Source organism: Oncorhynchus kisutch, linkage group LG8, assembly GCF_002021735.2.
Source record: "Oncorhynchus kisutch isolate 150728-3 linkage group LG8, Okis_V2, whole genome shotgun sequence".
NCBI classification, from domain to species: domain Eukaryota; kingdom Metazoa; phylum Chordata; class Actinopteri; order Salmoniformes; family Salmonidae; genus Oncorhynchus; species Oncorhynchus kisutch.
The window spans coordinates 46720826-46747408 of NC_034181.2; the positions used below are offsets into that span (position 1 = coordinate 46720826).

General features: G+C 43.6%; 1 protein-coding gene across 4 annotated transcripts in view; it reads right to left on the reverse strand.

The window, feature by feature from the left end:
• Positions 1 to 26583, reverse strand: part of LOC109895605 (glutamate receptor ionotropic, delta-2-like) — a 521177-nt gene that overhangs the window by 152970 nt on the left and 341624 nt on the right. For all 4 annotated transcript variants that reach the window (XR_004210832.1, XM_020489443.2, XM_031830443.1 and 1 more), the window contains 4 exons: positions 25262 to 25315; positions 22404 to 22577; positions 17949 to 18110; positions 13566 to 13685 (listed from right to left, as the gene is read on the reverse strand). Coding sequence is in view for 3 of the 4 variants with exons in the window: in XM_020489443.2 (XP_020345032.2) it covers positions 13566 to 13685; positions 17949 to 18110; positions 22404 to 22577; positions 25262 to 25315 (510 nt within the window). In the remaining variant the exon portion in view is untranslated. The remainder of the gene's footprint in view (positions 1 to 13565; positions 13686 to 17948; positions 18111 to 22403; positions 22578 to 25261; positions 25316 to 26583) is intronic.

The window sequence follows — 26583 nt, forward strand, 5'->3', positions numbered from 1 at the left end:
TCCCACTAGCCATGATTGGCTGAGATAATGAGTGGGCTGGACATGCCGAGAGATTGGTTTCGGATTGGTCTATTTATAATATGAGGTGGTCAGTATGTGTCGGTAATCCTTTCTAACACAGCTTTTTTGAAAGATATCATGTAGTAGAACTGCATAAGTGTTGCTCTCCACTTTCTGGAGGACCGAGTTTTGAAATCAGTTTGATTGCAAATATGCAGACGGAGTCGAAAAGAGAACATAGAAGGCTCCAGATTAGATCTTCAAACTAAGGGCAACCATGGCATTTATGACAGAGAGGGAGAAGTGTCCATCCATGTATATGGGTACGAGAGTCTAGCTAGCTACATTTTCAGATATTACACATTTCTAATTTTGTCAGAGAGTAATTTTCATTTCAAGTTAAAGTGTACTGTTAGCTAGCTAGCTAATGCTAGCTGGCTGGCTGGCTAGCTAACGTTACATGTATGATCTGGGTAGTAATATTATTTGTATCTCAGGGCCATTCGCATTGCTAGTTATAGCCTAATGTCAGCTGGCTAACATTGATCCTGGTTGGTTAGCTACCTGCAGATTCATGCAGGGTAGTGTCATGCCTGGCCTGTTCGGGTCAGGTTACCATGGACCATAATCCTACAGGGATATCTCTCACACCCACCAGCGGGGGAGAGGTCGAGAGGTATGGCAGTGTTTTTTTTTTATGACACCTCCCGCCCATTGTAAATCTTAAGGCAGCAGACAAAATCCCGGTGTCCTCTCACTGTGGAGGGATGGAATTTATGATGGGCCTACGAAGAACCTACCTCTGAACAGTAACATGCAATAAATGGACTTTGGGACAATATGTTTCGTCAGTCAAAATGGTAGTAATGACGATAGATGGAATATGAAAATGAATGTCGTTTTTGTTATGTTATTAAAAGTTAAATGATGACGTTATAACGAAAACATTGTAACTTGAAGAGTTTTCACAATATGTACTTGATTTTTGAATACTGTAGTTGTGTGGTAAATGTCCAGATCAAAGAAAACATTTTGGTAAAGACGAAATGTGAAGTTAGTTGTCTAAATTGGATCTGAGTAAAATCCAGACCTTGCCTTGCCCAGAGAACATTCCCTAAAGGTGGAAACGCCCATTTCTCACCAGAGGGCATAAAACATGTGAGTTAAGAATTCAAATTATGACTAGGGACCATGAGCTGTAGCCAAGGTCTGATTAGTTGTAACCCCAGAATGCAACACGAGGTTGAAGAAGACAAAGGAACCTTTTAACAATCTATGCCACGGATGAGTAGCTGTGTCTAAGAGTGTGAATTCAAGCAGGACCACCTGGTTATTCTCTCCAAGGAATCGCGTGTGTACACTGCTTTCATTCCCACGCTGGAACCACCTATATGGCTGATTAGACGTCCTCAGAAGACCCCTCTTTCAGAACAAGGGCGGGGAAACAGAGTACTAGGAGAAAGGACACTGACATTGTGAGGACAAACAGAGAGTTAGACACGGTAACCGAAGACGTGCCGTCATCAGAGAAGGCGAACCCGGTCCACGAAGAGACATTAGAGACATTCGACACACAAAATTACATCATTATATTCTGACCCATAAGAGCGGCAGTTCGGGGCAAGGTTAGGGTTAAACTAAGCATAGTTTACAAATGTACCCAAGTGTGCTTTTCTCCCGTGCACTCTTTCTCTCTCCTTTGAAATCTCCATTTTGTGTAACACGGGTCATATTGGCATCCTGACTGGTTGCATCACTGCCTGGTATGGCAACTGCTCGGCCTCTGACCCCAAGGCACTACAGAGGGTAGTGCGAAGGGCCCAGTACATCACTGGGGCCAAGCTCACTGCCATCCAGGACCTCTATACCAGGAGGTGACAAAGGAAGGCCCTAAAAATTGTCAAAGACTCCAGCCACCCTAGTCATAGACTGTACTCTCTGCTACCGCGCGGCAAGCGGTACCAGAGCACCAAATCTAGGTCCAAGAGGCTTCTAAACAGCTTCTACCCCCAAACCAAAAGACTCCTGAACACCTAATCAAATGGCTACCCAGACTATTTGCATTGCCCCACTACTCCCTCTTTAAACCACTTCTACTCTCTGTTGTCATCTATGCATAGTCACTTTAAAAACTCTGCCTATGTGTAGATACTACCTCGACTAACCGGTGCCCCCGCACATCGACTCTGTATCGGTACCCCCCTGTATATAGTCTTGCTATTGTTATTTTACTGCTGCTCTTTAATTACTTGTTACTTTTATCTCTTATTCTTATCCATTGTTTGTGAAACTGCATTGTTGGTTAGGTGCGCATGTGACTAATACAATTTGATTTGATTCACCTGGTGAGTCTATGTCATGGAAACAGCAAGATCCTAATGTTTTGTACACTCAGCACATATAACATTATATGCCATTTAGCAAAAGCGACATTTTATCCAAAGCTACTTGCAGTAATGCGTGCCCACGATCCTGTGGTTGCAAGTGCCATGTTCTTCCAAATAACCCACAAAGGACCAAACCTCCACTCCTCAACATCCAGTTGAGATTTCTCACCACACACCAGACTGGGAACTGGCAACAAAAGGTGGGAAATGGCCAAGTGCTGTGAGGGGACCAGAGGAGGAACCATCATTAGAGAGACATCAATAAGTCATGATGCACAGAGCCAGCGTGGGAACTGAGCCTCCTCTGTCTCTCTCGCTCTCGCTCTCCAGACTGCTATGTTTAAACCCAGAACACCGATAAGGCTACTCTCATTCCACACCCACCCAGGACCAAAATAACAGCATTAATCAAATAATAAACAGACGCTTGGCGTCATCCATTTACTGGAAGGCCTCTGCCAGATACAGAGGAGATTTGTATTGCACAATGATTTTTTTTTATCCAGTTGCTAAAATTAATTCTGACATGGTCTAAACACCCGTGAAAATCAAAAATCAAATCGTATTAGTCACATGCGCCGAATACAACAGTGAAATGCTTACTGACGAGCCCTTAACCAACAATGCAGTTTAAAATGAGGTTTTGTCGTGCCCCTTTTTTACGACCGTCTTGGTGTGCTTGGACCATGTTAGTTTGTTGGTGATGTGGACACCAAGGAACTTGAAGCTCTCAAACTGCTCCGCTGCATCCCCGTCAATGAGAATGGGGGCATGCTCGGTCCTCTTTTTCCTGTAGTCCTTAATCACCTCCTTTGTCTTGAATACTTTGAGGGAGAGGTTGTTGTCCTGGCACCACACGGCCAAGTTTCTGACCTCCTCCCTATAGGCTGTCTCGTCGTTGTCGGTGATCAGGCCTACCACTGTTGTGTCATCTGCAAACTTAATGATGGTGTTCGAGTCGTGCCTGGCCGCACAGGGACATATGCCTGTATGTCAAATGGCACCCTATTCCCTTAGGGCTCTGGTCAAAAGTAGTACACTATATAGTGAATAGGGTGCCATTTGGAAAACAGTCATAGATAAATGATTGAGAGCTGTAAAATCCTACTTGTGCATATATAGTGCACTCAGAAAAGTATTCAGACCCCTTGACTTTTTTTCACATTTTGTTATGTTTCAGCCTTACTCTACAATTGATTTTTTAAAATCCTCATCAATCTACGCACAATACCCCATAATGACAAAGCGAAAAACAGGATTTTGGAAAAATACATTTGCAAAAGAATTCTAAAAAACAGTTTTTGCTTTGTCATTATGGGGTATTGTGAATAGATTGATGAGAAAAAAAAACTATTTTTATCAAAAAAATGCAAGGCTTTAACGTAGCAAAATGTGGTAAAAGTCAAGTGGTCCGAATACTTTCCAAATGCACTGTAGGTGGTGAGATTGGCCTCTCTCTATGAGTTGCCATGAGTCCACAAGCTGAAATACTGTTTGTGTCTATTTTAAAACAGGAATTCTAGTGCAGTCTATTCTATCTCTCTGACAGAGAAGATAAGTTGAGTGTGAGATTGATCAACTGAGCAGTCTGCCTTCAGTGTATCAACCACAACTCCATCTATTTCCAAGCCCAGGGCTTGCTTGCTCTACCCTTGTCAGCAAATTATCTTCAACTGCAGAAACTGAACTCCCACATGCAAACAACATCCCAAAGGGTTTTTCATTTACTGTTCCTGCACGTTAGATATGATTGAAACATTTCACACTATGGTTTTCATTATGCCGTAATAGTATGCGTGATAGTACAATGAAATGCCTAGCCATCGTTTGGCGAGCCTGTAAAAACAGCGACTTCCTTTCAGTTCCACAAGTACTGAAATTAGACCGTAGTACAGTACATAGGGATTATCATTTCAAGCGGTTGCTCCCAAACCGTTTGACGGAAGCGTGTGTTTCTATTCATGGTATTTGTTTTGGTTTGGTACAATCAGTGGTCTGTGATGCCACGTTCCCAGTCCCTGGTGGGGGATTGGCTCGTTTGTTTGAAACCAGGTGACCGAATGAAGATAAGGGCGACGTCGGGGCAACAAGGGCATCCCATCATCTCCTTTTGGACCCAAAGGTAACCTGAGGATGAGAGGGAGGGTCACCGACCGTGTCCCAACTGACCTGTGTCCACTGATACTGTACTCTATGGCCAGTGGCCCTGTAGTCAGCAACGTTAGCCTAGCACAGCAGTATCCTACCACACGGCAGAGTAGCCTACCTCACAGAGACAATGACCCTCCATCAAGACTCTTACACCTGTCAGTAAAACCTTTAATCAAAGCTGGTTCAAATGGCAACTTTACAACCCATTTAGAGCCAGCACTGGTTTTAATCTGGTTGCAATGAAGTCATTTACTGTACAAGCAGTTTTGTCCACTGGGTAAGGATCACCATTTGTCAGATCATGCACCTTTTTTTTTTTGTGAATAAATGCTTCTGACTCATATCGATGCCACATAGGCTGTTTTCCAAATGAGTAGTTGTTTTTTTAGAGGGTTGCTCTTTAAATACAATACATTGGTGAGGATTTCATAATAGCCAGCTGGTGGTTTTGGTTTGGGGCTCTACTACAACGGATGGACTGACATGGTTCAGAATAGCAAGTCTCTTAGTACTGTATCAATATTAATGTAAGCACCGAGATTTGCGTTAAATAACAGAGACGGCACCCTATTCCCTTTCAAGGGCATTAGGCTTGACCAGAATCCTATGGGCTGTGGTCAAAAGTAGTGCACAATATACGGAATAGGGTGCCATTTGGGATGAACGCAATTGACCTATCCACGAACCCGTCTCAACACAGCAGCATAATGCAGCATAAAGACTAATCATGCAAAATTAATTTGGGGAACGAGGGCTTCCGATTATTCTGCAACATGTCAGGAGAGAGCAATGCAATTTTGTGACACTCCATTTTAAACGGTTGTCTGAAAACATGAGTAACATAGTGACAGGCTATGAATTCAGACATATGACTTAAAACTTTAATACTAAAGTCTTCTGACGCTTGAAACTGTAAAGCTTTCTCACACATATTTTTTTACATTTGCATTTCACATTTGATAATAGTGCTAACAGACACAAAGAACTGAAATTGACCCTTTCCTTGACTGCTGCTCTTACAGATCTTACACGAAAAGAGAGAAATAGAGAACAGAATGCAGTGTGTGATGAGACACAAAAAAAAGGAGAGAATATGTGGATGGGAAAGAACACAAAGACACTGATATTGACTTTCTTTTAAGCCTAAAAGGTGTACTTTGTCCTTCGTTCTCCTCCTCCTCCACTCTTTAACAATGTTCCAATAACATCCATAGCACAATGTGCATAAAGAAAATGTTTGCCATCCCAAATGGCACCCTATTCCCTACATAGTGGACTACTTTGGAAACGAGGCTTACGGGCTTCCCTGGTCAAAAGTACTGCACTATATAGGGAACAGGGGGCCAGTGGGACGCAGTCAAGGTCTGCCTGACCCAGGGTAACTTGATGTAGGCCAACGGCTGACATGTAACACGTCTTCTATCTACTGGGACTTGTCCAGGAGAAGTGCAAAGAGAGAATCTCTGAAGCAGGACAAATCAATGATTCTCTCTCCCTTGCCTCTCCTAAAGGCAGAGACAGCTTCTATAAAGCAACATCTGAATCTACCTAATGGAACGGAAAATTGGGGGAAATGGGGATCTCTACCCCAGGGGGATCTCTTCTGTTCCACTGTACAGCCTCCCCACATATTTAACACACATCCTTACAGGAATATGTTTTACATTGAAGGAATTAATTCCTTCCTTCCAAAAGGTGTTGCTCTCATATCTTGTACCACGAACGGACAATTGTACCTGCTTTTGATAAGCTATTTTGTATTCCAAAATCTATGTTGCATGGTCCCAGAATTACAATTGCATTTGGGTTACAATAACATTGTGTAAGTATTGTATTTCCAAAATGTTTTTACTTGTTCATTTCCGGTAAGGTAAGTCCCCTACCACCGGGCAAAAATACATTGAACCAATGTTCTATCACCATCATCTATCAACATACTGACAATTCAAGTTTATTTTATGTTATTTTACATTTCTGACAGTTTTTCCCCCCATTAGGTTCTGATTACAGTTTATCTGTCTCTCCATGTCCTTCATGGGAGGAAACCAGGAATGGAGTGTGACAAACCAAGAAGCCATTCTACCCAAGACACCTCTATATTAGAGGTTTATAGGGATGAACATATGCCATTGTGATTGTTAGGAATGTTCTTTTGAGTGCAGGTGTCAGCATACATACAAGCCACTCTACTATATGTCTTGGTACGGCTTTGGGCATAAATGTGAAAAGCGCAAATGCTCTTTGACTAATAGGTACTTGCAGGAAGACATACAACCGGACACTCATCTAAACTGACATTCAATTGTCATGCAGGAGTACATGGCCAAACATGTTTCTTTTTACAGTGTCAAGGCTAATAGAATAACACCAGCTTTCATGTAAAATAAATACTTTCTATGAGTCCAAACATATCACTGAAGGTACTACTGTATATCTATTATCCTGATAGTATAATGGCTGTGCCAGAATAGGCAGGGTGACCCCGTTCTGGCGAACATTGTAGTATGAATGAAATGCTATTCAATTAGTGGGTTAACATTCCGGCGACACTCACTTTATATCCTTTCCCGGCCTGCCTCTCTTGCTTTGACCCAAGCCTCTGTCCCTCCCTTTATCTAAAGAATAGGTCATCTACATCACCCCTCCCCGTCTCACTCTCTCCCCTTCTCTCTCTTTCTGGCTCAGTGGAAATTCTATTAGATCAAATTGTGACCCACTTTAAGAGCCACACATTGAAAATATAAATCTATTTCTTTGCCAGCAGAAATTACTTAAGGTCCCATGATGGCTAACGAAGCAATTACCCAGTAGACAGCGTTGCTGTCCTCTATGCTGCTGGCCATTGGAGCTTTGAGATTATTGATGTATAAAGTTGTAAGCTGCATGTAGCCACCCGAATTAATGGAGTGGAAAACAAATTCTTGCACGGAGGTAATAATAATTATGATAGATTGCCTATGACCCGCTATTATCAATATAGAGACAACTGTATGAGAGAGAGAGAGAGAGAGAGAGAGAGAGAGAGAGAGAGAGAGAGAGAGAGAGAGAGAGAGAGAGAGAGAGGGAGGAAGGAGAAGACGAGAGAGCGGGGGAATATAGAAAGAGAGAGTGATAATAACATGCATACAGTAAGTGTGTGGCTCAGTGCGGATAATGAATTGAAAGAAAGGCGAGCAGCAGCTTATAGCCGTCCCAGGTCCGGGGTCACCTCTGTGTCAATTACTGGAATAAGCCGTTCTGTGCCTGAGCATAGTTTAATAACAAGGCCCGACTTTAGAATTCTATCAGTGGAGATGAACAAATATGAAAGACAACAACAACATTCAGGGTCCATGATGATATTGTGTGGGAGAAATGAAGTTGCTCGATCGGCTTTTCCCTAGGATTGCAGCGTGGAGTTCTGTGCTAATAATAACGTGTATTATGTGTATTTCCAGATGTGTCCTTTTCTGTTTGTCGTGTAGCTTATCTTATTGCGAAGTCGTTTGCGGGTAAGCCTTACATTGGATTTGAACACATACTTAACCGTCGTTATTTTATTCATGCGTGTTTATTATTTGTATTAATTGATGTCTATTTGTTGTCTGCTGTGTATTTTACTTTGTGAGTAAGCGTTTCGTCAAACAGGCAAAGCACGTTGTCACCTGTGTCACCTGTGTCACCTGTGACTTAAAGCAACTTCAATAAAGCATTGGAGGTTTAAATGTAAAAAAATATATTTTAAAAAGACAGTTCCATGACTTGCCTTTGTCTTTTTATCACAGATACTCAAAATAAAAAAATGAATGTACCAAAATTATTCAGGTGTTGGTTACATTCACCCACATACAGTACAGTACATGACAGCTTTATATATAAAAATGACCACATGTAATGGAGCAAATACATGGATAACTGCACTTTGTTGTTTTGTCGAAGAATGGGTTAGCTGAGTGCTTTTGAATAAGGCGCATAGCTAGGTTAAATGGGCAATCTGTGATAGCCTCTAAACATCATTTTGATCTGGTTACATTTCTCATTCCTCAGCTGTTTACCAACACAGTGGTGCAGTGTCCGCTTTGTTGTTGCTTGAACTGCAGATTGCCCTTTTAAATCAGTGTATTGAGTTGTTTACGTTTGTCCTTTAATGTACGATGACCTGCAACTCTTATTCTCTGCTCTTTTCAACTGATCCTTCACAGAGGCAAAATGTCAACTATTCAGTAGACGATGCAACAACTCCTGCTTTCCCTCATCAGATGGTTTGGTATATACATTGCTTATGAGGTTATAGTAGCAATATAACAAGTATACTGAACAGAAATATAAACGCAACATGTAAAGTGTTGGTCCCATGTTTCATGAGCTGAAATAAAAGATCCCAGAGATTTTTCATACGCACAAGAATTGGTTTATATCCCTGTTAGTGAGCATTTCTCCTTTGCCAAGATCATCCATCCACCTGACAGTTGTGGCATATCAAAAAGCTGATTAAACAGCATCATCATTACACAGGTGCAGCTTGTGCTGAGGACAATAGAAGGCCACTCTAAAATGTGTAGTTTTGTCATGAAACAATGGCACAGATGTCGCGAGCTTTAAGGGAGTGTGCAATTGGCATGCTGACTGGAGGAATGTCCACCAAAGCTGTTACCAGATAATTGAATGTTAATTTCTCTACCATAAGCTGCCTCCAACGTAGTTTTAGAGTATTTGGCAGTACGTCCAACCGGCCTCACAACTGCAGACCATGTGTAACCACGCCAGCCCAGGACCTCCACATCCGGCTTCTGCACCTGCGTGTTTGCCTGAGACCAGCCACCCAGACAGCTGATGAAACTGTAGGTTTGCACAACCCGAAGAATTTCTGCAAAAATCGTCTCAGGGAAGCTCATCTGCATGCTCGTCGTCCTCACCAGAGTCTTGATCTGACTGCAGTTCGGTGTCATAACCGACTTTAGTGGACAAATACCTCACCTTCGATGGCCACTGGCATGCTGGAGAAGTGTGCTCTTCACAGATTAATCCCGGTTTCAACTGTACCGGGCAGATGGCAGACATTGTGGATGGCGTCGTGTGGGCGAGCGGTTTGTTGATGTCAACGTTGTGAACAGAATGGTGCCCCATGGTGGCGGTGGGGTAATGGTTTGGGCAGGCATAAGCTACGGACATAAAACACAATTGCATTTTATCGATGGCAATTTCAATGCATAGAGATATCATGACGAGGCCCATTGTTGTGCCATTCATCTGCCGCCATCACCTCATGTTTCAGCGTGATAATACACGGCCCCATGTCGCAAGGGTCTGTACACAATTCCTGGAAGCTGAAAATGTCCCAGGGCTCCCATGGCCTGTCCCGCATTTAGCATGTTTGGGATGCTCTGGATCGACTTGTACGACAGGGCGTTCCAGTTCCCCCCACTATCCAGCAACTTCACAAAGCCATTGAAAAGGAGTGGGACAATAGTCCACAGGCCACAATCAACATAATGATCTCTATGCAAAGGAGATATGTCGCACTGCATGAGACAAATGGTGGTCACACCAGATACTAACTGGTTTTCTGATCCATGCCCCTACCCTTATTTTAAGGTATCTTAGACCCACAGATGCATATCTGTATTCCAAGCCATGTGAAATCCATAGATTATAGGGCCTAATTATCTTTTTTTTCAATTGACTGATTTCGTTATATGAACTGTAACTCAGTAAAACCTTTGAAATGATTGCATGTTGCGTTTATATTTTTGTTCAGTGTATTCAATTCCCCCAAAAGTAATTATATTCTCTGATTAAGGAATCAGAGTTAATGTAATTACTTTTTACTTAAAGATGAATTTCATCTTTGGAAGCGTGTTGCGTTATGTTTGTGTCTCAGGCCATTATCTCTAATGAGATCTGACAATCTCATTCGTAACCTACAGTGCTCCCTCTGGAAGTGGAGTTTGGGATTCGTCAGGGGTGTGTGTGTGTGTGTGTGTGTGTGTGCGTGTGTGTGCGGGCCCGTTTGTGCATGTATGCTGTGTTTGAATGAATATGTACTGTAGTTGGTGAGAGAAAGGCCATACAACTCTTTCCCGCATGGAGCCTCAAGGACAGTGACCCCTAGTGTTCATCCAATCAGACCATTTGTCTGCAGTGTGACAACAAGTCTGAGCCAAGGTACTCAGGGAGGTCCACATCTAGGATGCACCATTTGGTATGCAACTCTTAAAGGAAAGATTCACCCATTTAAAAAAAAAGTATATCGTGTTTGTGCATCTCTGAGTGATGTTCTATCAATTCCCAGAGTCATTTCACATTTTCATATATATCTGAGCTGTTCACTCAGTATTTCCGCACAAATGTGGTGAGACTACAACTACCACCACTCCACCCACAATGATAAAAATACTTCTCTTTTGTGTGCCGGAGTCTGGTCTAGTAGTAGCGCTGCCGACTCTGGATCATACATTCCCCCTAGTGGGATTAGGTTAAACCCCGCCTGCACCTTCATATCTCTGTTCCTCAACCCATCTGTCTACCCCTCTCACTTGTGACTTTCTATCTCTACCCATCTGTCTACCCCTCTCACTTGTGACTTTCTATCTCTACCCATCTGTCTACCCCTCTCACTTGTGACTTTCTATCTCAACCCATCTGTCTACCCCTCTCACTTGTGACTTTCTATCTCAACCCATCTGTCTACCCCTCTCACTTGTGACTTTCTATCTCAACCCATCTGTCTACCCCTCTCACTTGTGACTTTCTATCTCTACCCATCTGTCTACCCCTCTCACTTGTGACTTTCTATCTCTACCCATCTGTCTACCCCTCTCACTTGTGACTTTCTATCTCAACCCATCTGTCTACCCCTCTCACTTGTGACTTTCTATCTCAACCCATCTGTCTACCCCTCTCACTTGTGACTTTCTATCTCAACCCATCTGTCTACCCCTCTCACTTGTGACTTTCTATCTCAACCCATCTGTCTACCCCTCTCACTTGTGACTTTCTATCTCAACCCATCTGTCTACCCCTCTCACTTGTGACTTTCTATCTCAACCCATCTGTCTACCCCTCTCACTTGTGACTTTCTATCTCAACCCATCTGTCTACCCCTCTCACTTGTGACTTTCTATCTCAACCCATCTGTCTACCCCTCTCACTTGTGACTTTCTATCTCAACCCCTCTCACTTGTGACTTTCTATCTCAACCCCTCTCACTTGTGACTTTCTATCTCAACCCATCTGTCTACCCCTCTCACTTGTGTCTTTCTATCTCAATAGAATGTGATTTCAATAATAATAATTTACATCTGAGGCACCGACTGCATAACGTGACATGAAGTCATCTGATCTGCCACAGCATGGCGGTGTTTACTATTTAGGTGAGTGGTAGTGGCAGATTAAGACTTCGGGTCAGGATATCGGTTGTGTTTGTGTTCCTCGCTCACTCACCGGGAGTTATGGGAACGACCAGGGTGAGTCAACACGTTTGTTTATCTGAGAGGAACACATTGTCTCTCTGTGACTCTATGTTCCCTGAAACTGCCGTAACCAATCCATCTCCCGGACATCTCTACGACGTCTTTGCCACCATGGTTACCGGTAATTGATCTGTATTTGGACAACAGATGGAACAGAACGATAGCAACTGATATTTGAGTGAGTAAATACGGGAATGTATGAATACAGTAATTAAGAGAAAATGAGGGGAAAGAACAGACGAATTATCGCGCATGGTGGCGCTCAGGGAATCGGGTCTTGTGCTACTATTCTTCAACCGCGGCTGGGCTGCTTCAGAACCAACATTAGAACCAACATTAGATAAATAAACAGCACAGTGGAAGATAAACAGCGCTGCATCATTCTCTGAGGACGGCTGTTTGAAATTCCATTGAGCAGCTATGATTATCTATTAAAACTTGATCATTCGGTAAATTAACATAATTAGTGTCCACACCTGAAGGAGAGAGGTGAGGTTTAATGAGCTAAGGTGTAACCTGGCACTATACATATATGAGAAGAACAGGAAAAATAGACATACTGTATGTAGTTCTCTGGGTAACACGTTATAATAAGATGCACACTAGCCCATCCGATTTGGGCATGAGACATTAACATTCATGGGTGTTCATCATGTTCATCATCATATAACCTTGTTATTGTTATTCGTATTGTGTTACTTTTTTATTGTTACTTTTTATTTTAGTCTACTTGGTAAATCTTTTCTTAACTCTTCTGTTAGTTAAGGGCTTGTAAGTAAGCATTTCACGGTAAAGTCTACACTTGTTGAGATACTCTTAATGTTCGGCTATGAAAAGCCAACTGACATTTACTCCTGAGGTGCTGACCTGTTGCACCCTCGACAACTACTGTGATCATTATTATTTGACCATGCTGGTCATTTATGAACATTTGAACAATTTGGCCGTGTTCTGTTATAATCTCCACCCGGCACAGCCAGAAGAGGACTGGCCACCCCTCATAGCCTGGTTCCTCTCTAGGTTTCTACCTAGGTTTTGGCCTTTCTAGGGGGGTTTCCTAGCCACCGTACTTGTACACCTGCATTGCTTGCTGTTTGGGGTTTTAGGCTGGGTTTCTGTACAGCACTTTGAGATATCAGCTGATGTAAGAAGGGCTTTATAAATACATTCGATTTGATTTTGATTTGTATTCGGTGCATGTGACAATTAAAGTTTGATTTGATCATATACATTTGCTTTTAAAAATGACTATTTTTGTGCATCCTGGCAACGTGACCAAAACCTTTCCTAATATTCATGAATATGACTCTACTGTATAAGTCTGTTTTTAATAGATGTACAGTCTGCTTTTTAAATGATAATGAGCCTCAATGACAATACACGGAGCTGAAGAGCACCACATAAATATAATGATATAATATAATAATATATGCCATTTGGCAGACACTTTTATCCAAATGTATGTATACATTTCTGTATGGCTGGCCCCAGCGGAAACAACAAGTGCACATCAAGTGCCACGCTGTGTCGAATAGCCAACCACAACAAAAAGAACAACAATATTTTGTTATCTTACCTTGATGACACCCCTCCCCCTGTCCTCGCCATAATTGGTCCCCAGGATCTCAAAGTAGATGTTGGGGTTGGTTCCGTTGTCGGTAAACTCCAGGAAGCCGGTCAGACCACTTACTCCAGACTGTACGGGAAAGACACAAAGTCAGAGTGCTGTCAAAATGAACAAAGCACATAGTCCTGTTGAGATCGAAACAAGTCCTGATGAGACGGAGTCTATCCTAATATGGACACCGTACACATGATTAGTAAGGTCAAAGACACTACAATGAATGTAGTCCCTGAGAAAGTTAGAGAACATTTCAAATGGACCATATAAAAGATCTTGTCACACTGGATACTTCTGTCTGCTATTTCACGAGCCCAATGGGAGAAATAGTTGATATATAGTAAGTAGCAAGACATCATCAATCCTCCAGCCTAGATCACCTGGTTGGAAAGCGTGGGGTTTTCTGAAGACAATCCCTCTCGCTTTGATGTCTTCGATTGATGTGTGCAGAGGTCATGAATCAACAAATTCTCTGCCTCGCTCCCCCCGCTCCCCTTTCATCATTCAGCCTGCAGTGCACCTGCACTGAAGGCATTCTGCGGCGCTGTGTTCGAGAACGTGACTGCCCCGACACAACGAATCCGCCCACGTTGGGAAACAGATTTATTCATCTTCAGGCAGCCCATTACATTATCATAATGATAATAATCGCCTGTTGGTAGTCTACTCTTATTGGGGTCTCATTTGCAAAACGAGAGCTGGCTTTACAAACCCCTTTTCGCCAGAGAGGGCCTTGGCTGCCACAAACAAAGCGCAACACCATGCCTAGCCTTTCATCTCTCCAACATCACAAACGAGTGCAGAGACCCTCCTCAACCCCCCCCCCCACCACCACTCCCTCCACTCTCTCTTTACCGCCTGTCTGGCACATTGTCCTCTACAGCAGGTGCAATTACACAGCAGGTGCAATTACCACAAAGATAATTGTTGTGAATGTATTGCACCAATACCGAGCTGACAGGAATAATTAGCTGGCCAATTATGAGAGCTGATGAGCAGTATCCAGACGAGTTCACCTTAACGCAGGCATTGAAAAGCCAATAAACAGCCAGTTCCCCTAATAAAGCTGTAGAACAGTGATCCAGTGAGGACACCCTAGGGAATGAAAAATGGGTCCATTACATCGCTGGCTTACAGTACAATAACAAGGTTCACGCCACATTAACATCACCTATACACAGTTATTACAATTAAAAACTGGAGGAGAGAACACCTCACACAAACACAGAGTCCCAGGGCTGGATGGAGAGGGACTGAATCAATGGGACTTGGCTTTTGCAGGCTCGCCATCCCTATAGCAGGGCCGGTGTCACTTTCACTGAATGCTCACGCAGCTCATGGCAGAGGGCAGGGTGTGAGGACGCCACTGTTTGTGTGTGTGTGTTTGTGTGAGAGAGTGTACTGTGTGTGTGTGTGGGCACGTGCATGCCCATTTGTTTGTGCAGACACATGTCGACAGGTACAGTACACCCCCCAGGAGCAAAGGCCACAGGGATGGAGAAGGTGATAACATCCCATCCTAGCCTCCTGCACCAACACAGCAGCTCTGGAGAGCACAATGTCACCTCAACACGGCAACAACAACACCAACAGGGTATTATTCAATGCCCAAGACAGCGCCCCTACAGTGTCTCCCTATCCATTTCAAAGGTCTCCTCTGAGAGAAAAGTGGAGGAAGAAGAGATGAGTTCCAACATTGAAGGGCTATCCCTTGTCTGTCAATTGTCTTTCACATAATGTAGTGTGCATATGACCTACAGCAGCATTGCACCTTGTCAGGTAGCGCAAAGACAGAACACAGCTGAACATAGTCGTGTTCCAAATGCCACCCTATTCCCTACGTAGTGCACTGCTTTTGACCATGACCCATAGGGCTACATAGGGAATAGGGTGTCATTTGGGACAAGGTCCATGCCACACGTCCATGCTTGTGTTCTTAGCTCCAGTGCAGTAGTATCTAACAATTCACAACAATGCACACAAATCTAAAGTAAACAAATGGAATTAAGAAATATATAAATATTAGCTTGAGCAATGTGGGTGTGGCATTGACTACAATATAAAATACAGTATAAACACATGAGATGAGTAAAGCAGTATGCAAACATTATTAAAGTGACTAGTGTTCCATTATTAAAGTGGCCAGTGATTCCAAGTCTATGTAGGGCAGCAGCCTCTAAGGTGCAGTGTTGCGTAACCTTGTGGAAGCTGGCTAGTGATGGCGATTTAACAGTCTGATGGCCTTGAGTTAGAAGATGTTTTTCAGTCTCTCGGTCCCAGTTGATGCACCTGTACTGACCTAGTCTTCTGGATGATAGCAGGGTGAACAGGACGTGGCTCGTTGGCTGATGTCCTTGATGATCTTTTTGGCCTTCCTGTGACACCAGGTGCTGTAGGTATCCTGGAGGGCAGGTAGTTTGCCCCCGGTGATGCGTTGGGCAGGCAACACCACCATCTGGAGAGCCCTGCGGTTGCGGGCCACGCAGTCATGGGTGAACAGGGAGTACAGGAGCGGGCTGAGCACGCACCCTTGTGGGGCCCCGGTGTTAAGGATCAGCAAAGTGGAGGTGTTGTTTCCTACCTTCACCACCTGGGGACGGCCCGTCAGGAAGTTGCACAGGGCATGGTTCAGACTCAGGGCTCCGAGCTTAATGATGAGCTTAGAGTGGACTATGGGGTTGAATGCTGAGCTATAGTCAATGAACAGCATTCTTACATTGGTATTCCTCTTGTCCAGATGGGATAGGGCAGTGTGCAGTGCAATGGCGATTATATTGTCTGTGGATCTATTTGCACTGTAAGCAAATTGAAGTGGGTCTAGGGCAGGGGTGGGCAACTCCAGTCCGAGGGCCTGATTGGTGTCACACTTTTCTCCATCCCTAGCAAACACAGCTGATTAATCAAATTGCATTCCAAACTGAAGATCATGATTAGGTGATTATTGGAGTCAGGTGGGGCTGAGGCAAAACCCTTGAGGACTGGAATTGCCCACCCCTGGTCTAGGGTGTCAGATAAGGTAGAGGTGATACTAGCCACTCAAAACACTTTATGATGACAGAAGTGAGTGCTACGGGGTGATTTAGTTCAGTTACCTTTGCTTTCTTGGGTACAGGAACAATGGTGGACATCTTGTAGCAAGTGGGGACAGCAGACTGAGATAGGGAGATATTGAATATGTCAGTAAACACTCCAGCCATCTGGTCTGCGCATGCTTTGAGGACGCAGCTAGGGATGACGTCTTGGCGGGCAGCCTTGTGAGGGTTAACATGCTTAAATGTCTTACTCACATCAGCCACGGAGAAGGAGAGCCCACAGTCATTGGTAGCGGGTCGCGTCGGTGGCTCTGTGCTTGTCCGGAAGCAAGACGTCGGTGTCCGCGACATGGCTTGTTTTCCCTTTATAGTCCGTGATTGTCTCTGCCACATACGTCTTGTGTCTGAGCCGCTGAATTTATGCTTGTTTGATTGCCTTACGGAGGGAATAACTACACTGTTTGTATTCAACCATATTCCCAGTCACCTTGCGTTGGTTAAATGCAGAGGCTCGCGCTTTCAGTTTTGCGTGGATGTTTCCATCTATCCACGGTTTCTGGTTTGGGTAGGTTTTAATAGTCACAGTGGGTACAACATCTCCTATACACCTCCTGATGAACTTAGTCACCGTATCCGTGTATTCATCAATGTTATTCTCAGAGGCTACCTGGAACATATCCCAGTCCGTGTGATCAAAACAATCTTGAAGCATGGATTGCGAGCTTGGTCAGATCAGCATTGAATAGACCTTAGCACTGGTACTTCCTGTTTGAGTTTCTGTCTATAGGAAGGGAAAAGCAAATTGGGGCCATGATCAGATTTGCCGAAGGGAGGGTGGGGGAGGGCCTTGTAGGCATTTCGAAATGTTGAGTAGCAGTGGTCCAATGTTTTTCCAGAGTGAGTACTACAGTCACTGTGTTGGTAGAACTTCGGTAACAACATTTTCCATCCCTCACTCCAAGCATTATACAGGACATGGAAATACAATCTCATGCATATATGTAATGTATCCTATGGATGTACATAATATGATGTACAGTATACGGAATAAGCCAGTTTGTCATGACCTCATCGTGACCTGACGGCCTTTGTTGTATTCAAGTTGTATTCAAAATGCCTGTCCCTAAGAATAACCTAAGAAGGTCCGGAGTCCTGCTGTTTTTCTGCTCTACCTGATAAGTAAATGCACCCACCTTGATTCCCAGGGATAAATCAGTCCTTGATTAGAGGGGAAGAATGAAAATCAGCAGTGGAACTGGCTTTGAGGTCCAGGTTTTGAATTGACCTGCCCTATATGGACCAGTACCTTTTTGACGTTGTCTAGCATGGGGCGCCCTCCTTGCCAGGGCTTGGAGTTCTTGCGGATGCAGGTGAGGCTGGCCATGCTGTGCCACTTCCTGTCCTCCAGTTTCCTGTGGAAGGTGTTGGCCAATAGCAGCACCGTGTCGTAGATGTAGCGGTTGGTTATCTTGCAACAAAAGAGAGGGAGGGAGGACAGAGGAAGAGGAAGTGAGACAAAATAAGGGAAGAGAAGGGAAGATTAAGACGCAGACGAAGAGCAGGGTGAGACGAAACATGAAAGACAGAAAGGAGGGAGAAAGGGAGAAAAAAAACGACAGGAAAAGGAGTTGTTAATAATAACTTATTATTAGAAGTTATTACCAGTGGAACAAAAGAAGTGGTAGTCAGAGCAGTGAAGGAAGAAAAATGGGACTGGAAAGAGAAATTCACAGCAGACTTATCTAGTGGTATTGAGGTAAGTGAAACCAAGATGATGTGTATATTCATGTTCCTCGGCGTAGAAACCCAAAGGCTATGATTCAAATGACACCCTAATTCCCTGTAAAGTGCATTACCTTTGACCAGAGCCCTATGAGCCCTGGTCAAAAGTAGTGCACTATACAGGGAATAGAGTGCAATTTCGGATGCAGGCTAAGTAAGCTCCGCACCCTTCTGAAAGCTGCTGTGACGGCTGGCAGTGAAACATGCAGTGATCATAAGGAGCAGGCAGCCTCGGCTGGCATCATTTGAAAGAAAATTGATGGGTGCGCGCTCGCATCATTTCAACAGTTCTTTGATCATCTGTAAAGAAACAACACCTAACACCTGTCATTTGTAGCTACATCTCTGATGTCCTCGGAAAACGTCCCATCTAACTACTGTTTGAGTTACACATCCAGTCTGCTCCCGTTTCCGGGTAAATGGAAAAGGCCCCAGAATGACTCAAGCAGCTTTAACATTTCTCGTTGGCTTTGTCTAAGCTCAGCCTTTAAAATCTCCACAACGCAAATCGCACCGCATGCATCCTTTTAAAGGTTAAGAATGATGACACCTTATTCCCTATATAGTGCACTACTTTCGAGGGCCCCACACAAAAGCAGTGCACTAGGGAATAGGATGCTATTTGGCGCACACAAAGACGCATGGGGAGAGAGAGAGAGAGAGAGAGAGGAGAGTAAATTCGGGCCCTGATTGATTGCGCTGTGATTTAGCAGGAGTGTTGTCTCCATTTTAATGAGAATGTAATAAATAGAGTAGAGAGTGGCCATTAGATTTGCCGTTGTTTATTAGCCTGCAACGCTCCGGCACACTTGACACAATATTGAGTGCCCCCACGTTCCAGCGCCCACTGGGGATGAGGAACGAGCGTGGCATCTCCCTGACATAGGCTTTTACAGCAGAGAAAGGTCAACAATGCATCAGTGCTATGACAGGTTTTGCAACCCAAATGGCATCCTATTCTCTACATAGTGCACAACAGGTAACGGAAACACTTGAGTAAATGAGGGATATAAAGTATATTGAAAGCAGGTGCTTCCACACAGGTGTGGTGTCGGAGTTAATTAAGCAATTACCATCGCATCATGCTTAGGGTCATGTATAAAAATCCATTATTTTAGCTACCATGGCTATGTCCTCATAGGATAACAATGCCCCCATCCACAAGGGACAAGTGGTTACTGAATGGTTTCATGAGCGTGTAAATTATGTAAACCATATGTCATGGCATTCTGGTCTCAACTCAATTAAACACTTATGGGAGCAGCACATGATTTCCACCAACATCAACAACTAATTTCTTGTGGAAGAACGGTCTCGCATCCCTCCAATAGAGTTCCAGACACTAGTAGAATCTATGCCAACGTGCATAGAAGCTGTTCTGGCTTGTGGTGACCCAAAGCCAAATTAAGACACTTTATGTTGCTGTTTCCTTTATTTTGGCAGTTATCTGCCCTTTTGACCAGAGCCCAATGGGTTCCCCTATGGGCCTAGGTCAAAAGTAGTGCACTTTATAGGTAAAATGGTGCAATTTGGGCCAGGCTTCCATTCAAAACACAACTCCTGTTTTAGTATGCTGGGTGATTGTACTGTTGCTTACAACCACATCATTAATAATAATAATAATGATTAGGAATAATGGTTTAAATGCTGCGGATATTCGCGGAGAAAATTTTCCCGATAATTTAAACCTATGCATGGTGGGTGGATGGCGCTTTAGTTCCATTCATCACACACACGTAGGCACAATTGTGCACATACGCACATGCACACACAGAGAACTGCACTTGCGCACACACACACACGGAACAGACAATACCAATTACATTGAGTGGGGCGCTAGATGAAAACACACAAAATGACTCGTACAAAATGACTGGAACTTTGTAAGCGTGTATTTTTCTTTGCTGTTCTCTCCATTCCAAAGCAAAAAAAACACTAGTAATGAGCGATCAGGATGTGTTTGTACTGGGTTGCGACAAAGGATTCTTACTCTGCAGCTTCAAGGTAAATGCTCTAGAAAATGGCCAATATGAACTGCCTGAGCACTATGTATTCAGAAAAATGACAAAGCTCCCAGTGCCCTAACTGCTCCATAGGGACTGGTCCACAGACAGAATAAAAAGAGCAACAACCCAAAGAGAGAGGGAAAAAAGCATGACAGTGAATCCTCTTGACTCTGAAGAAACACTATTGTTATTCCTGGCCGTCTGTGTTTTCAGCCACAGCGGGAAAAATAAGCATTTGACTTGTGTGAAATTAATGGTGGGTCGAGGGAGGGGGGGCGAGGGAGGGTTGGTTTGGCCTGGGTAGCTAGATTGCCAGAGTGGATGCACTGGAGCTAAACAGCTATTGTGTGTGTGTGTGTGTGTGTGTGTGCTGGGGAGGTATCTAGTTGGGGGGGGGGCAAAGCTGAGTTAAAGGCCAACATCTGGTGGTCATGTAAATTCTGGGAGCGTGAGGAGCGGCAGTGGCTGCAATCCAGAAGGGGGCAAGGAGTGTGTGTGCGTGAGTGCACCAGAACTCCCCGGAATAAAAAATAATAATAATAATTTGACCGACTGGAATTTTGTTAGTTCCCACAATGTAAAATGCTATTTCTAGGGGTTTAAGGTTAAGGTTAGAATTAGTGTTAGGGTTAGAATCAGGTTTAGGGTTAGGGTTAGGAGCTAGGTTTTTTTTTTTTAAGGTTAAAGTTAGGTTAGGTTTTCAGGTTAAGGTTAGGTTAGGTTTTCAGGTTAAGGTTAGGATAAGGGTTAGGTTTAGGGTTAGTATTTTGAAAATAAGATTTTGAATGGGACTGAATTGTGTGTCCCCACAAGGTTAGTTATACAAGACTGTGTGTGTGTGTGTGTGTGTGTGTGTGTGTGTGTGTGTGTGTGTGTGTGTGTGTGTGTGTGTGTGTGTGTGTGTGTGTGTGTGTGTGTGAAGGGGGAGAAAGAGTGGTCAGGCAGACCCAGATGATGCGCTCCAGCGCAGTGTGAAATTGGGATTCTTCTGGGCCACTCTCCTGACCGCTGAGCTGCTCCAGCTCCACACTGACAGACAAAACAGGCCTAAATGCACCACTCACCACTGTACCGGGCACACACTGTCCTCCACTGACTGCCCCTGCTCTCTGTCTGTCCCTGTCTGTCCCCTCAGCACTTCACAACACACTCAACACTGTCGGTCTGTAAGTCTGCCTGCTTGTCTGTGTCAGACAGCAAGCCAGCCTGCCTTCCTGCATGCCTTTCTGTATGAAAGGTTTATCGGTCTGTCTGATGTGTCAGTCTTTTACTGAAAAAAAAGTATAATATGCCTCTTACTTCTATGCCTCTTACTAAGCACAGTCTCTACGTGTCACTGATATAACCTGAAGCAGTGGGTACAATGTGTACCTTCCGGAGTCATTCACTGGACTACGAACAGTGTCTACAACATTTCATACAAGCTGTACATCTCCATCACCGGGACACTACCATTCACCTTCACTGACCTGTCAACCCAAGTTACATTACTCAAAGCCTTTGGTTGTTACATTTTACGTTTCACAAGATCTATCCCTCTAGGCTTCTCTACATACACACATAAATCAATGGTATATTAATGACACTACATATTGTGGTTTGACACTGGCCATACAATAAGATAATGGGGAACAAATTATTTTTCCTCCCTTCCTTTGCTGTATTTGAGGGCTTGATGTACAACAATAATTGTATACACATATTGCTGCCCCGGGACAAATGTAAAAAAAAATAATAATAATAACAACAGAGAAATTACATGCCACATTTCCATGATAATATTGCAATGAGTTTTGATGTTTGATACAGACAAAATGTGGGCCCACTTTCCAAAAAATGTATTAGGATGTCGGGGGGAGAACACAAACCTGGGGCACGTGGCAACAATGTTGGTGCCATCGCTTTGGTCAAAGGTAGTGCACTATATAAGGACTATGGTTCCATTTGGTACACAGCTTTGGTGTGTGTGTTACCTCCAGTGTCTGAGCCTTGGGGTCTTTGGGGTCACAGAGGGAGGTGTTGATGCGGTGGTTGTGCTTGACACAGCGCTGGCTGGTGTTCTGGGGCAGGGGGAAGGTCTGCCTGATCAGAGTCAGACGCCCGATAGACTTCATAACCAGCTCCTGGACGTCCTGGTCTGAGATCTCCTGCAGGAGCACAAAAGAAGACATGAACACAGACAGATACACAAAATAAATCAAGCCTGCCAGAGAAGTCACATAAACATCCATGCTAAAAGGCGTCCTGTAACTTATATTGCATTATACTGTATATGAGACCAGACAAAGGAAAAAAGTAACAATGACACCATTAATGAAGTACAATTGTACAATACATTATGATACAGAAAATAGGCTTTACTGTGTCAAGCCTTGAATTTGTACAACCTAGCAGATTTGCACTTCTTCACCACCGCACACACACACACACATACAGGCAGACGTACTGCAGGCCGACATTTTGCCCCAAAAAACATCTCTCCCTGTTTTGCTCTGGGCACGCAGAGCACGGGGAGCAGGGTCTGATGAGTTGATGAGAGCAGAAGGTAGCTCCAAAATCCAACCAAGCTGCATGACATTGGCGATGGTGACCACATCCTAGGAACACACACCGCTCATATCATTGCTCTGGTGGCCATTCTGCACATCCAAACAGACCGCAACTATACACCTGCCAGCCCAAAATATTCCACCAAGGAAAATGTAAGAAGCGATTATCTCGCAAAGCTCTGAAAAGTTCTCAAATGCAGAACTTGCCACCAAAAAAACCATTGACATGCCCTGAGCGTGCAAGGAAATAAACATTGTCGGGGAGGTATTAACAAGAGCACACACTCCTCGGAAGTGCTGGAACGCATTAACTGACAAAACGTCAACTACTTTGACTTTCAGTGGACAGGTGGACTAAAAGCTCTCGGAATGTCAGTGCGTGTAAATGATTGGGACATGACTGGGCTTAATGACAGTTCTGAATTGGTCCAGGCTCCTTTCCTCACAATTACCCTGTCTAGGTTTACATGACATATCAGCCATGCCGAGGAGTCCATATTGCAAGTAGAACGTCATCTAACTTGACATCTAATACTTGCGGACAAAATGCTAAGGTGATTGCAAAATCAAATCAAATCAAATTCTATTGGTCACGTACACACGGTCAGCAGATGTTCATGCGAGTGTAGCGAAATGCTTGTGCTTCTAGTTCCGACCGTGCAGTAATAACCAACGAGCGAACTAACCTAACAATTCCACATGTCAAATAGGAGAGCGGGTTCATCTCTACATAGACCAGCAATATTACATCCACAGGAGGTCCAGGACTGTATTGTCACCTAGTATGTTTCATAACAAGTTGATGCCACTACCTACACTGTTCAGTCTGTTGAAGTAATGCTATCAATCTGTTATAGTTTGGTATTACTGACATGTTCTTTAGCTTTGAATCCCTACCCTATCCAAGGATTCAGGTTGGTGTAAAAAACATTTGGGCTCTTTCAACACCCAGAGTGCTATCCTAGCAAGGTAAGATCCGGCCTTCCATGTAACATGTGACTCTCTGGCTATGGCTCAATAGGTTGTTTTCAATAAAAACGTCACAATAAGGTTAGAGCGTTCAATTTGGCTGCTGGGGGCAAGGAGACCCACAGCTCCGCTTAAAACCATTGACAACCGTGTGCTGTGTTCAAGGGATTGTTCAATAAATTTGGTTGTAATATCATAGTCAGACCTACATATTTACGGTTATTCCATGCAAAACAATTGCGCACATTTAGCTCGATCATCAGCGTGCTACAGAACGTAACTGCTTACTTTCATGGCCGGTAAACATCATTTGATTTCCGACTATGCCCAATAGGTGATGATATTAAAACCAAATAGTTCTAAAATGTAAGCTAAGCTGGGGGGTCTTCTTGCCCCGCAGCAGCCAAATCGAAAGTATTGTGATGTTTCACTGAAAACAACGTGTTGCCTGTCCTTCCTACCAGAGTGTGCACTTGTTCACTTCCCTTTACTGATTAGAAAGGAAATGACTGGTATAGGAATCTCCCACAAGCCCATGCCTCCACCAATCCACTGTTTGTGGGAAGTTGTGAATGAGTGCACATTTCAGGAGAAAGGATAGTATTGGGCCGCACCCTCTAGTTCTCTCCAAACCATTCCCCATCCCCCAGCAGCCTAAATCCCCCCTGCCTCAACTTTATCAGAGGAAAAAATGTCCCTCCGTCATCGGCAGACCCCAATTTAATTCCTCTTTAAGTGGGATTCTTTTTTTTCCACACTTGTCAGTATTAGTTTGGATCAGTGCGTTGGCGTTTGTCCTCATTCGCCCCACCACGTGAAACAAGCCAAATAGCAGGGGAGCAAGGGAGAGAGGGAGAAAGGGATGGAGGAAGAGAAGAGAGGGCAGAGCGTTCCAGACGCTCGTTTTCATGCCATACCCCACGTCCCCACATGCATACTGTATATAGAAGGGGAACGATCAATTATCAATGCTTCCGCTTTTCCCTCCGAAAAACGTCAGTGTGGTAAGTTGTAGATAAAGGAGAATTATTACAACCATAAGCCCTCATCCATATTAAAGTCAGAGAAAACCTGGCCCTTGCTGTCCTTTCAACACGAAACAAATGTTTTACTAGACGTGGGATTCAAACAATGTTCCAGCAGTAACATGTGAAAACAAGTAAAAGCATGTATGTTTGTGAGCATTTGGGAGTATTTTGATTGTGAGCATGTTTGTATGCATTCTCCCCCCCCCCCACCCTCCCCTCTCTCAGTGTTCTGCAGTACCCCTACTGTGTTACCGTGGCAGACAACATGGCTGCCTCCGCACTGACCTCATTGATGATGATCCAGTGGCAGTCGAATGCCACGAGGTTCGTCTCCACAACCTGCACAGCACAACAACAGAGATAACATGTGTCAGTACATGTTCAGGAATTCAACCACATATTCTTGGTCTACAGTATTTGTGTCTCTGTCTGTGTGTGTGTCTGTTTATTGTAAGGCGATGCCAGCGCCACTTTACCAGGTCAAATTCCCGGTAAAGGTGATTCTGGAAGGTACTTCTTAGTGATTAAGAAGTACCCTACCTCTAATTTGTTATCAAAGGGCTTACGTGCCGCGGTAGAAACAAATAAAGTAAATGTCTAAAAGGGTGTTTTTGGAAATACCGAGGTTACGTGATCCCTGTAACCCACAGTACAAGTCTTTGATTATTAGGGAGACAGCGTGACGGAGGAACTGAGGATGGATCAACGACATTGTAGTTACTCCACAATAGGAATCTAATTGACAGAGTGAAAAGAAGGAAGCCTGTACAGAATGAAAAATTATTCCAACGCATGCAGCCTGTTTGCAACAAGACACTAAAGTAATACTGCACATAATGCGGCAAAGCAAATTCAATTTTTGTCCTGGATAAGAAAAGGTGTTATGTTTGGGGGAAAATCCAACACAACACATTACTGAGTACCGTTCTCCATATTTTTTCAAGTATAGCGGTGGCTGCATCATTGCATGGGTGTAATAATTACGTTTTTCAGTATAGAAAAGAAATGGAATTTGCTTAACAGGCAAAATCAGCTTTTGGGAGATGAATTCACCTGTCATCACTGGAGTTGCTTACCAAAAAGACAGTGGATGTTCCTGAGTGGCCGAGTTACAGTTTTGACTTAAATCTGCTTGAAATCTATGGCAAGACCTGAAAATGGTTGTTTAGCAATGATCAACAAACAATTTGACCGAGTTTGGATTTTGAAAAGAATAATGGGCAAATATTTGCAAACATTTCTAAAAACATGTTTTCACATGGTCATTATGGGTTATTATGTGTAGATGAATAAGAATAAATGTAATCCATTTTGAATTCAGACTGTAACACAACAAAATGTGGAATAAGTCAAGGGGCATGAATACTTTCTGAAGGTACGGTAACTGTTTTAAAGTTACCTTTAACCTCATGGTGAAATCCCTGAGTGGTTTCCTTCCTCTCCAGCAACTAGGTTAGTAAGGATACCTGTATCTTTGTAGTGACTGGGTGTATTGATACAGCATCCAAAGTGTGATTAATAACTTCACCATGCTCAAAGGGATATTCACATATTCATTTTATTTTCACCCATCTACCAATAGGTGCCCTTTTTTTTAACCTTTATTT